Source organism: Delphinus delphis, chromosome 5 (genome assembly GCF_949987515.2).
Source record: "Delphinus delphis chromosome 5, mDelDel1.2, whole genome shotgun sequence".
Taxonomy (NCBI): domain Eukaryota; kingdom Metazoa; phylum Chordata; class Mammalia; order Artiodactyla; family Delphinidae; genus Delphinus; species Delphinus delphis.
In genome coordinates, this window is record NC_082687.1 from 116,946,233 (window position 1) to 116,958,568 (window position 12,336).

At 39.8% G+C, this 12,336-nt stretch overlaps 1 protein-coding gene across 5 annotated transcripts in view; it reads left to right on the forward strand.

The window, feature by feature from the left end:
* The first annotated feature begins 2,740 nt into the window (after positions 1 to 2,740).
* Positions 2,741 to 12,336, forward strand: part of METTL14 (methyltransferase 14, N6-adenosine-methyltransferase non-catalytic subunit) — a 55,966-nt gene continuing 46,370 nt past the window's right edge. For 4 of the 5 annotated variants that reach the window (XR_009519601.1, XR_009519602.1, XR_009519603.1 and 1 more), the window contains exons 1-3: positions 2,741 to 3,099; positions 7,151 to 7,239; positions 11,030 to 11,117. Coding sequence is in view for 1 of the 5 variants with exons in the window: in XM_060012932.1 (XP_059868915.1) it covers positions 3,034 to 3,099; positions 7,151 to 7,239; positions 11,030 to 11,117 (243 nt within the window). In the remaining 4 variants the exon portion in view is untranslated. The remainder of the gene's footprint in view (positions 3,100 to 7,150; positions 7,240 to 11,029; positions 11,118 to 12,336) is intronic. The other variant, XR_009519604.1, reaches the window with a different exon arrangement.

The following is a 12,336-nucleotide window of genomic DNA, read 5'->3' on the forward strand; positions in this document are numbered from 1 at the left end:
AGCTGGGCAAGCACAAGACTTGTAGGCCTATGGGATGCAGCTCAACAGGGGAGATGCATTCATTGTTACGTGGATCTCTCATTACTTCCTTAAAATAAGCGCCTAGAAGTTAAATTGCTTTTTCAAAGAATATGAATTATATGTGGGGACTTTCTAAATTTCTTCTCCCCCTTCTCCCCACCACACACATTCCCTAGTGGTCCTTATGTTGCTGTGATGAACAAATGTTACTGATAGGCATGTACAGTACTCCACAGGTGTGGTCTGGTATTTTAAAATTCATTGGTTGGGAGACAGATTTCAGAGTTATATCCCTTTCTTTGTGGAAACCGGGACAACCCTCTGCTGCATTCCAAAGACTTTGTAAATACTAAAGGTAGTTCACATTTGCATCTTCATCAGTACAGGTCCCAGGCAAGAAAACAGAAATCAAGTAAGGAATTCTAAACAGACAGCATTTGTTATGGAGAAATGTTGACGGCTAAAAGAGCATAAAGGGGAAGGTGAGATTAAATCAGAAATTCCTAACTGCAGGAAGTGGCTACTAGTCCTAGAGCTGGTAGAACAGAGGGTGGAGGTGGTATTATCAGAGCCCAAGAGCAAATGCTCTCTTGGGGATGCCACGTGAGTGTAGGGAAAGGGAAAACAGGACCACCAAGGAGGGGTTGCTGCAGCTGGTGCTGGACTTTGTAAAAGGCACAGACACTGCCCTGAATACCAGAAACAGAGAGGAAGAGAACTAAGGAACAATAGCTTTCCCATGTTCCACCTTCTGATTTTCTGCCTGTGCAGAATTCTTACAAGAATCTTACAGGAAGCTGTCTGACAAGGAAAGCTGGGAACTACAGTTTGCAAACTCCCAGCCCAACCATCGTCACAGAGCAGAGTTCAGGTGAGTATGGGGCTTAAATACCACTAGCACCTGCACTACACTTTACCAGGAAAAATTTTTTTTCCTCCTTTAGGTAGTAAACTCCCTAAAGAAAAACTGACTGATTTGGTTTTTGGTCTTTGATAGACTCAAGGGTCCATCAGAGTGTCTGTCATATAAAATGCTCAATAAATTATTTTTTATTTTATTTATTTTTTTTGCGGTATGCGGGCCTCTCACTGTTGTGGCCTCTCCCGTTGCAGAGCACAGTCTCCAGACGCGCAGGCTCAGCGGCCATGGCTCACGGGCCCAGTCGCTCCGCGGCATGTGGGATCTTCCCGGACCAGGGCACGAACCCATGTCCCCTGCATCGGCAGGTGGACTCTCAACCACTGCGCCACCAGGGAAGCCCTATAATAAATTTTTGAGTGAACAAAATGTCTATTCACATCACTGAAATATGGTTCAAATCAGTACTCAGCTTACCTGACTGGCAGGTGATGCAGCTGACTGTTAAAGAAACACACTTTAATTCATATGTACAAATTAGTATTGTCTTTTACAGTATAGGCCCCTTGGAAGTTAACATACTTTTTCAAACAGTGCTGCCATTACTCAAGGGATTTTTAGGACTCCTCTTTTGAAATTGCCTTTCAGAGCTAGTTCTTGAGAAAGACATGACAATTAGTAAGAGCCTAGTCTGCCCACTTTTGGCCTACCCTGACCCACCTGCTTTTGATCTGGAGGATTTAATACTATTTTCAAAAATTAAATCCTCTCTCAAAGAACAGACTTGTAACTAATCTTGGTAAGTATGTGCCACAACTTCCAATTAAACTTGGGGCAACATGACGTCTTAGTCTACTTCTGCTACTTTGAATTTGGAATAAGGTGACAAATATGGTATATTTGGTAATACATATATATATATATTTGGTATATATATACCAAATATGGTATATAATGGTAATAACTTAAGACTTTGGTCCTGGGAGGGAGGGAGGGAGGGAGACGTGAGGGGGAAGGGATATGGGAACATATGTGTGTGTGTGACTGATTCACTTTGTTATGAAGCAGAAACTAGCACACCATTGTAAAGCAATTATACTCCAATAAAGATTTAAAAAAAAAACAACTTTGGTCCTTGTTGCCTTCCTATGAAGAAAGGAGAATCATCACTGAGCCCCCCCCCCCCCCCCCCCCGCCACAAGCATCAGTAGGCTATTTGTTTTCATATCTCAGTGTTATTTCCATTTAAGACAAATGCCCAAGCACAAAAAGGGCCCCCGTAGCCTCTGACCTCTAGGACATGAACCAAGACAAATTTTACTATCACCCTCCCACCTCTCTAAAGAATCCATAAAATGCATTATGGTAAAACAGGAAACTTCTCAAGGGCTAGTGAGTTGTGGAGAAGAGCACGGGCAGATGCAGTTGCTGTTCCCTGCCTCAAGCGGAAAGTAATAATAAAAAGCTTAATGAACACTTGCATGGCGGGATGTTTGGCTCTGTTTATTCTTTCAATCTTCACAACTCTGTGAGGTAGGCACTCTCATCCCTCCCAACTTACAAATGAGAAAACTAGAGGCTCACAGAGGTTGATTATCTGGACAAGGCCACTCAGCTAGTAAACGACAGTCCAGGGTTCAAACCCCGAAATCTGACCCGCGTTAGTGCTTTCACGAAAAAACGGGTATCTGGCAATGATTAAAACGTCAGAACTGGCAACTGGGGAACTAATAGAAAAGGGAATCAACAAAACGGCCCACCACGTGGCAACAGTGCTGAAAGACCAAGGGAGCCTCAAGTCCCAGGAAGGGGAAAGTGAGGGGTCAGCGATTCGCCACCACAGCTCCAACAGCCCCAGCCCTGGACCGCCGAAGCCTCCAGAGACGCCTCTAGCGCCGGCGTCGCAGGACCCTCATTGGGCCTCTTCTAGGCAGCGTCAAATCGCGGGCGTCCTTAAGGAGGCGGGACTTCCGGGAGCGGTGGCGCCAAATTCCGGCCGCGCCGGAAACACCTACTGAGGAAAAAACACTGGGTACGCGCCGCTAGAAGCTCCTGGAGAATTTTGTGTTCCACAAGTCTCCGAAGAAAAATTGGGCGGGGGTTCGTCCGCTCATTGCCAAGTTTTCGAGGCAGTGGAAAGCAAGAGTTGGGACATGGACAGCCGCTTGCAGGAGATCCGGGAGCGGCAGAAGTTACGGCGACAGCTTCTCGCGCAGCAGGTCCGGGGCCCAGGGAGGGATCGCGAATGCGCGTGCGCGGCCGGCCTGTTACCTCCTCCCTTTTCTGTCTCGTTACTGGCCACGGTGCAGTCCTTTCTGGTCCCGCGACCTTAATCCCTGCGCCCACCTACCCTCTTGTTCTCAACCCCCGGGGTACCCCGAATCTTTTCCTCTTTTACCTCGCGGTCATTGTGGTGCTGAACCGAACGCCACGCTTGGTCTTCAGCAACCGTTATGGAATGGCCGCCGAGTGGTGCTCAATGATGAGAATACAGTGGTCTTTCTGTATAAGTTACCGCAGTTCACGCAAAGAAAAGTGACTTGTTATCCTCCAGAATTTCTGTTCACTTTTTTTTTTTTTGCTGTACGCGGGCCTCTCACTGTTGTGGCCTCTTTCCTGTTGCGGAGCACAGGCTCCGGACGCGCAGGCTCAGCAGCCATGGCTCACGGGCCCAGCCGCTCCGCGGCATGTGGGATCTTCCCGGACCGGGGCACGAACCCGTGTCCCCTGCATCGGCAGGCGGACTCTCAACCACTGCGCCACCAGGGAAACCCTTCTGTTCACTTTTTAAATGGTCGTTTGTGTCTTGCCTTTCTTTGTAATCAGCTCCCTATTCTTGAGATTGGGGCTTCATTGTGGGTCAGGTTTACGGTATTTTCTCTGGGATAGTGTCTAACGACTGCATTGGTAGAAGCCTGAGTGTAAATTTTAGATTCTGCATGATGCGTATTGCTGTCGACCCTGCCGTGTACGGTATCCTCGTCCTCACTCGCAGCTAACGTTTGAATTCTTAATCTGTATCGATCACAACAAATCTCTGAAATAGGTAATATTGTCTTCACTTATCGGATAATGAAACAGAGGCTCCAGAGGTTAATTTTTGCCCCGGCTCCTTCACCTCTGGGCCAGAAAGTTAAACCCAGGTTTGTCTCTCCAGATCTTGGCCTCACTCCTTCTTGTGTAGGAGTAAGTTAATACTTGATTAGTAGAGTACACATTGCAGAAAATGCAGATGCACACCTCTGCTTAATTAAAGTTAGAGGTTGTGTTTTACTTTCTACCACTCAGACCGGTAAAAGGGATGGGAGAAATGCTCACAGGTTTTGATGAGGCATCTTACTGTTATTTTTTTCAGTAATAAGTTTTCGTTTTAGTACATGGAAATCTGAGACCTATCCTCTTTTATGATCGGATGAAAAGATTTATGGTACAGTGTTAAAAGTGTGGGCGTTTAGGGAGTTCCCTGGTGGTTCAGTGGTTAGGACTCAGCGCTTTCACTGCTGTGGCCCGGGTTCAATCCGTGGTCGGCAGCTAAGATCCCACAAACGCGTGGCCAAAAAAAAAGGGGGCGTTTGGAATCAGATCTGTTCCTGGCATAGTGATTTTGGACAAATCAGGTATCTTTTCCAAGCCTTCCTTTTCCCAGTTTCTATTATGTTATCTTCAAAAATGTTCAGCAGCTCTTTGTTACCGCCAAGGTTCTTACTCTTTAGTTTTGAATTCAGACGTCTGTTTGACTGAAAATAGTCGTAAACAATGATTGGTTGAGTGTCTTACTATGTGCCAGGAGCTTTTGTAGACATTGGCAATTCAGCTATGAATAATAATAGGTGGTCCTACCCTCAGAGAGCTTACATACTGCACAGAATTTAATAATGGCTGCCGTTTATTAAGTCCTTTCTGTGTGTCAAGACTCTGCCAAGCTTGTACATACATTATATTTGATCATACCAGTCAGATGCTATCTGTGACTTATAGATGAAGAAAATAAAGCTCAGGAAATTTGTTACATGCTGAAGGCCACAAACCGTTTACATTTGCAAGCTGCAGTTTCAGGCCTTTGCAATACACATGGCTGCCTCCTAGTACAGTTGGATAGGAACCTTTCCACCTAAGGATGTACAGTATAATCAATGACAGACTTCCACTTTAGCAGCCTTCCTTTCACTTACTTTTCTCTGTATGAACAAGACAGACTGGTTTATTACTCTCCGGAACGTGATTTGTGCAGTACATACTTTATGATTTTTAAAAGTTGTCCTTTCTGATTTCTGTCTATCCTCTGTGACAGCCCAGGTCAGAATTTTGTGATGAAACCTATTGTGATCTCCCTGGCTTAGACTCTTCTCCCTCTGAGCATCCATTTTCCTTACTGTTGGTGTCCACTACTGTATATTATTAACCATCATACAGAATATAAACAGTTTGTGTGCAGCGTCTTTGCATTTAATTCCTGTTGGCTTAATCTTCTATCCTAACTTTGTTTCTTGCCCAAAGTAAGTTTTTTTTTTTTTTCAAAGTAAGTTTTTAATAAATTTTTGTTGATTGATGATCTGTCAGAGTAGAGCACAACTCAAGTGTGTATAATTTGCTTGACTGACTTGGCTGCTGGATGAAGATATCGGATGCAATATATAGGCCCAGACCACGATTGTGGCAATTAATGCTATCACCAACGATTTACACCTGTTTTTATTTAACTTGTAGCTTTGTTTCAAAAAATTATACATGCTTTCAAATGATTCCAAATTGTCATAGTTATTCAAATAATATATTTAGTGCTACCACAATGGGAAGTCTGTTACTCCAGTCATTCCACAATTTTTTAAAAATGTTGGAGCATGAGAAGACAATTATATATGTAAGCACAATTTGATTTAAAGCGTTCCTCTTGTAAAACATTGTATTCTGATTTACACCTTGGTAGAAAATCTCATTGGTTCATTCACATATTTATAAGCATGTACTATAAGTCAGATGTTATAGTAGCTGCTGAACATACAGATATCAACAGGACAGAGTTCTTCCCCTCAGTGAGCTAACATTTCAGTGGGGGAGAAGTAAACAAAAGTAAACTGATAAAGTAATTGAATTGTACAAATAAAAAATTGGAAGTTGTGATAGCGACTGTGAAACAAAAGTAAAACAAAAAGGGTGTATTAAGTGCTATGATCAGAATGAGGAAATGAGGAGGTAAAAATAATGGAAAGGAGGCTACCTATTCTGTAGATAGTGTTCATGGAAGGACCCTCAGAAGAAATGTACTCATCTGAGATTTGAAGGGAGTCCGACTCAGTCTTGGGAAGAAGGTTATAAAGCATTCCACCTATGGGAATAAATGTGTTTTCTGACTAAAGAGAATAGGGGTATGGAAGAGTTAAAATATCAGGAACAGTTGATATATTGGAAGAGATTTATCATTGGGGAAACCTTAGGGGAGTCATGAAGTGGGTAGTCTAAAGAGGCAGTGGTAATTGTTTAAGATCAAGGCTGGGACTTGCAGCTCTAATATTGTAGTGTGCCTTCTCACCTTTCTTGAGCTAAGGGATTATTTAATGCAGATTTCCTCATGCCCTTCGTGTGCTTAAAAATATTAAGTGGTTCCTCATGGCCTGTAAGTTGCATTCTATACTTCTTGGTTTGGCTTTTAAAGTTTTCCATGAATTGATCCCACACTATGTAGCCAGGCCTATTTCAACTAGTGATTTGTTTACATTTGTTGTATTTTGCAAAATTTCCCGAACTGCCAACCCGAATTTGCATCACTATTTTTCAGGTTTTTGTAAAGTTTAGTATTGTGCCTATAATCATTATAAAGACTTGGCTTGAATAAAACTGAAAAGGTATTTATTACGGCATGGAATAAATAAGGTACAATACGTGAGCTGATGGATGCAGAGTGTTTAACATAGTGCATATCACACTTATAAACACTATGTTAGCTGCTTTTTTTGTTGTTTTGTTATTGCTACTGCTGCTAAATTGTGTTTTATTATTTGCTTTAAAAGTAGAGGATTGGTCAAGTTGTTTTAATTTAAAAATAACTGAAAGCATAAAATACTTTTCAGCTGGCAAAATCATTCTTAATTAACATGGTTTTGCTCCAAGGTGTTTTCTGTTTTTCCTGCAAGGTAATTTGTCCATTTGCCTGCTGCAGTAGTTACGGGTTGTATTTTTTTTAAATACTTGATGTATTAAATGCTGCTACAAATGACTAGGAAGGCTATTCAGTACACTGTCATCTAATTTTTGGTTTTTGCCTTTTCTCAGTTGGGAGCTGAAAGTGCTGACAGTATTGGTGCTGTGTTAAATAGCAAAGATGAGCAGAGAGAAATTGCTGAAACAAGAGAAACTTGCAGGTCAGTTGAATATTTTTTTAGTGACATGTTAGTATTTGTGAAAGGATCACTGTTTTAATAAACAATAATCCTAGGTATGAAGTGTGTTGTTATAAGATTAAGCATACAGATTTAGGAAACATTGGTTTTTATTGTTAGTTCATGAATTATGAAATACTTATTATCTGAATACAGTAAGTTTTCATTTATAAAGTAGTTAGAAAATGGAATGTTAGGCTAGGAATTAGCTTATATACCATATATAATTTTATTTAAAAAATCCTTATTAAAAAAAACACACTTTGCCCTAAAAGTGGTATTGATAGTTCATAAAGCATTTAGAATTTTTCAGTATTGTAGTTATCAGTTTTTTTTTATTGGAGTATAATTATTTCACAATGTTGTGTTAATTTCTGCTGTACAGTGAAGTGAATCAGCTATATGTATACATATATCCCCTCCCTCTTGCACCTCCCTCCCACCCCCTGCTATCCCACCCATCTAGGTCATCACAGAGCACCAAGCTGAACTCCCTGTGCTATACAGCAGGTTCCCACTAGCTGTTTTACACATAGTGGTGAATATATGTCAGTCCTAATCTCCCAGTTCATCCCACCCTCCCCTTCCCTCTGCCCGCTGTGTCCACTCATCTGTTCTCTACTACTTTGTCTCTATTCCTGCCCTGCAAATAGGTTCATCTGTACCATTTTCTAGATTTCACATATATGTGTTAATATATGATATTTGTTTTTCTCTTTCTGACTTACTTCACTCTGTATGACAGACTCTAAGTCGACCCACATCTCTGCAAGTGTCCCAATTTCGTTCCTTTTTATGGCTGAGTAATATTCCATTGTATACATGTACCACATCTTCTTTATCCATTCCTCTGTCGTTGGACATTTAGGTTGCTTCCATGTCCTGGCTATTGTAAATAGTGCTGTAATGAACATTGGGGTACATGTGTCTTTTTGAATTATGGTTTTCTCAGGGTATATGCCCAGTAGTGGGATTGCTGGGTCATATGGTACTTCTATTTTTAGTTTTTTAATGAATGTCCATACTGTTCTCCATAGTGGCTGTATCAAATACATTTCTACCAACAGTGCCAGAGGGTTCCCTTTTCTCCACACCCTCTCCAGCATTTACTGTTCATAGGTTTTTTTGATGGTGACCTTTCTGACTGGTGTGAGGTGATACCTCATTGTTGTTTTGATTTGCATTTCTCTAATAATTAGTGATGTTGAGCATCTTTTCATGTGCCTCTTGGCCACCTGTATGTCTTCTTTGGTGAAATGTCTGTTTAGGTCTTCCACCCATTTTTCGGTTGGGTTATCTGTTTTTTTGATATTGAGCTGCATGAGCTGTTTGTATATTTTGGAGATTAATCCTTTGTCAGTTGCTTCATTTGCAAATATTTTCTCCCATTCTGAGGGTTGTCTTTTCATTTTGTTTATGGTTTCCTTTGCTGTGCAAAAGCTTTAAAGTTTCATTAGGTCCCATTTGTTTGTTTTTATTTTTATTACTCTAGGAGGTGGGTCAAAAAACATCTTGCTGTGATTTATGTCAGAGTGTTTTTCCTACATTTTCCTCTAAAAGCTTTTTGGTGTCCAGTCTTACATTTAGGTCTTTAATCCATTTTGAGTTTATTTTTGTGTGTGGTGTTAGGTAGTGTTCTGATTTCATTCTTTTATATGTAGCTGTCCAGTTTTCTCAGCACCACTTAGTGAAGAGGCTGACTTTTCTCCATTGTATATTCTTGCCTCCTTTATCAAAGATAAGGTGACCATAGGTGTGGGGGGTTTATCTCTGGGCTTTATATCCTGTTCCACTGATCTATCTTTCTGTTTTTGTGTCAGTACCATACTGTCTTGATTACTATAGCTTTGTAGTAGAGTCTGAAGTTGGGAGCCTGATTCCTCCAGCTCTGTTTTTCTTTCTCAATATTGCTTTGGCTGTATGGCACCATTTCTGTTTCCATATAAATTGTAAAATTCTTTGTTTTGATTCTGTGAAAAATGCCTTTAGTAATTTGATAGGGATTGCATTGAATCTGTAGATTGCTTTGGGCAATATAGTCATTTTCACAATATTGATTCTTCAGATCCAAGAACATGGTATATCTCTCCATCTGTTAGTGTCATATTTGATTTCTTTCATCAGTGTTTTATAGTTTTCTGAGTACAGGTCTTTTGCCTCATTAGGTAGGTTTATTCCTAGGTATTTTATTCTTTTTGTTGCATTGGTAAATGGGATTGTTTCCTTAATTTATTTTTCTTATCTCCTGTAGTTAGTGTATAGGGATGCAAGAGATTTCTGTGCATTAATTTGGTATCCTGTACCAAATTCATTGATTAGCTCTAGCAGTTTTCTGGTGGCATCTAGGATTTTTCTGTGTGTATCATCATGTCATCTGCAAGCAGCAATGGTTTTACTTCTTCTTTTCCAATTTGTATTCCTTTTTTAAAAAAAATATTTATTTTTCACTGTGTTGGGTCTTTGTTGCTGTGCACAGGCTTTCTCTAGTTGCAGCGAGCAGGGGCTACTCTTCATTGCGGTACGTGGGCTTCTCATTGCGGTGGCTTCTCTTGTTGCGGAGCATGGGCTCTAGGCACGTGGGCTTCATTAGTTGTGGCTCGTGGGTTCTAGAGCGCAGGCTCAGTAGTTGTGGCACATGGGCCTAGTTGCTCCGCGGCATGTGGGATCTTCCCGGCCCAGGGCTCGAACCCGTGTCACCTGCATTGGCAGGTGGATTCTTAACCACTGTGCCACCAGGGAAGTCCCTCCAATTTGTATTCCTTTTATTTCTTTTTCTTTTCTGATTGCTGTGGCTAGGACTTCCACAACTATGTTGAATAATAGTGGTGAGAGTGGACATCCTTGTCTTGTTCCTGATCTTAGAGGAAATGCTTTCAGTTTTTCACCATTGAGAATGATGTTTGCTGTGGGTTTGTCATATATGGCCTTTATTATGTTGAGGTAGGTGCCCTATATGCCCATTTTCTGGAGAGTTTTTATCTTAAATGCGTGTTAATTTTGTCAAATTTTTGTCGAAGTTTTTCTGCATCTATTGAGATGATCATATGGTTTTTATTCTTTAATTTGTTGATATGGTGTATCACATTGATTGATTTGCATATATTGAAGAATCCTTGCATTGCTGGGATAAATCCCACTTGATCATGGTGTATGATCCTTTTAATAGAGATTAATAGAGTTTGGGAGTGTTCCTCCATCTGCAGTTTTTGGAAGAGCTTGAGAAGGATAGGTGTTAGCTCGTCTCTAAATGTTTGATAGAATTCACCTGTGAAGTCATCTGTTCCTGGACTTTCCTTTGATGGAAGATTTTTAATTACAGTTTCAATTTTATTACTTGTGATTGGTCTGTTTATATTTTCTGTTTCTTCCTGGTTCAGTCTGGGAATTTTTTACCTTTCTAAAAATGTGTCCATTTCTTCCAGGTTGTCCATTTTATTGGCATATAGTTGCTTGTAGTAGTCTTTATGATCCTTTATCGAACATCAGTTTTGCTCAAGACACATTAGAATGATACATAATGTAGAAGTTTCTATTTTGCCATGCATACCTTATAAAAGCTTAGTTTCTTATTTGTTTGCTTTCTCAAAAAAAAGTACAGATTATTCGTCAGGTTGTGTTACTTTTAAGATTTATAAACTGGGTGAATAGATACTGTTTAGTCAGGAAAAATTTGCCTTGTTCTGTTTTTATAACCAGTTCTTTAATATTATTAATGGACACATTTATACATCTTGTATGTATTTGTGAGTGATATTTCAGTTTTAATTTTCAGGGCTTCCTATGATACCTCTGCTCCAAATGCAAAACGTAAGTATCAGGATGAAGGAGAGACAGATGAAGACAAAATGGAAGAATATAAGGCAAGTAGAGAATGGGACAATTTTATGGTCAAGAAGAAAGTAAGTCCTTACAATCCGTAGAGTCTTACCCAGGAAAACAGAATTTGACAGAAGCTGAATTTTGACAGAATACTGAATAATTGTTGATGTAATTAGGTAAATTTAAGACATTTATATCAGTTTAACACAGAAGTATGTGGATTAAATTAGGTGATGTATATGAAGCACTTAGCATAATGCCTAGTAAGCACTAGGCAATAGCATTCTTAAATAAGAGTAAGGAGGTAGATGTATCAGAAACTTTGGATAATTCAATCATATTTCAAGGGGCTACAATACTGTCTTCTTTGAGTTGCATTATTCCATGTTAACAATATAGGGTAGTACAATTAAAATATTTTGAGAACTCATGGGCTAGACAGCAGTGTAGAACCATTTCTGACAGAGGCCCAAGGCAAAAACCCAGCTTCTCAACTTGTAATTACAATATGTAGTTGAAAAGAAAGAAAGTTAAGGACAAAAAAACCTACCTCCATTTTTTTCAAATTAATTGTCATAGAACTATATTCAATAGAGAAGAGAATAAATAGTTTCAGTAAATCTTTAGGTATAATTATCTAATTTCATAGATATTCTCTTGTGTATTGGTTGCATTTGATATATCCTCTTATATAACTTAACTGTTTGTGATTATATTAGGTCAAACCATATACAGTTTCTGATATTTTAACATTTTTGACTTATAAAATAGCAGTTTCTTATGGTTTGATCTAGTAGAAATAAAATTGCCCATTGGTGGTCATATCTTTCATGATTTGAGCTAAATTCTAATATTTAAGGTATTATATCAGAGATAAATAATCCTAGATAACTTAGTCAACAAAATTAGTAGTTATAGACAATTATTACTGAAGAGAATGAAAAAGAAATATTTATTTTATATATTATAAGCATAACTAGTTACAGCTAATGATGAGAAAGCAAAAACTTCAAGTTTTTTTTAGATTAAAAAATTTTTTTTTAATTTGTATTTTATATATTTATATATTTGGCTGCATCAGGCCTTAGTTGTGGCATGTGGGCTCTTCATTGCCACCCGTGGGCTTCTCTCTAGCTGTCGGCCGCGTGCACGGGCTTACTTGCCCCGCGGCACGTGGGATCTTAGTTCCCCCACGGCATGTGGGATCTTAGTTCCCTGACCAGGGATCCAACCCGTGTCCCCTGCGTTGGAAGGCAGATT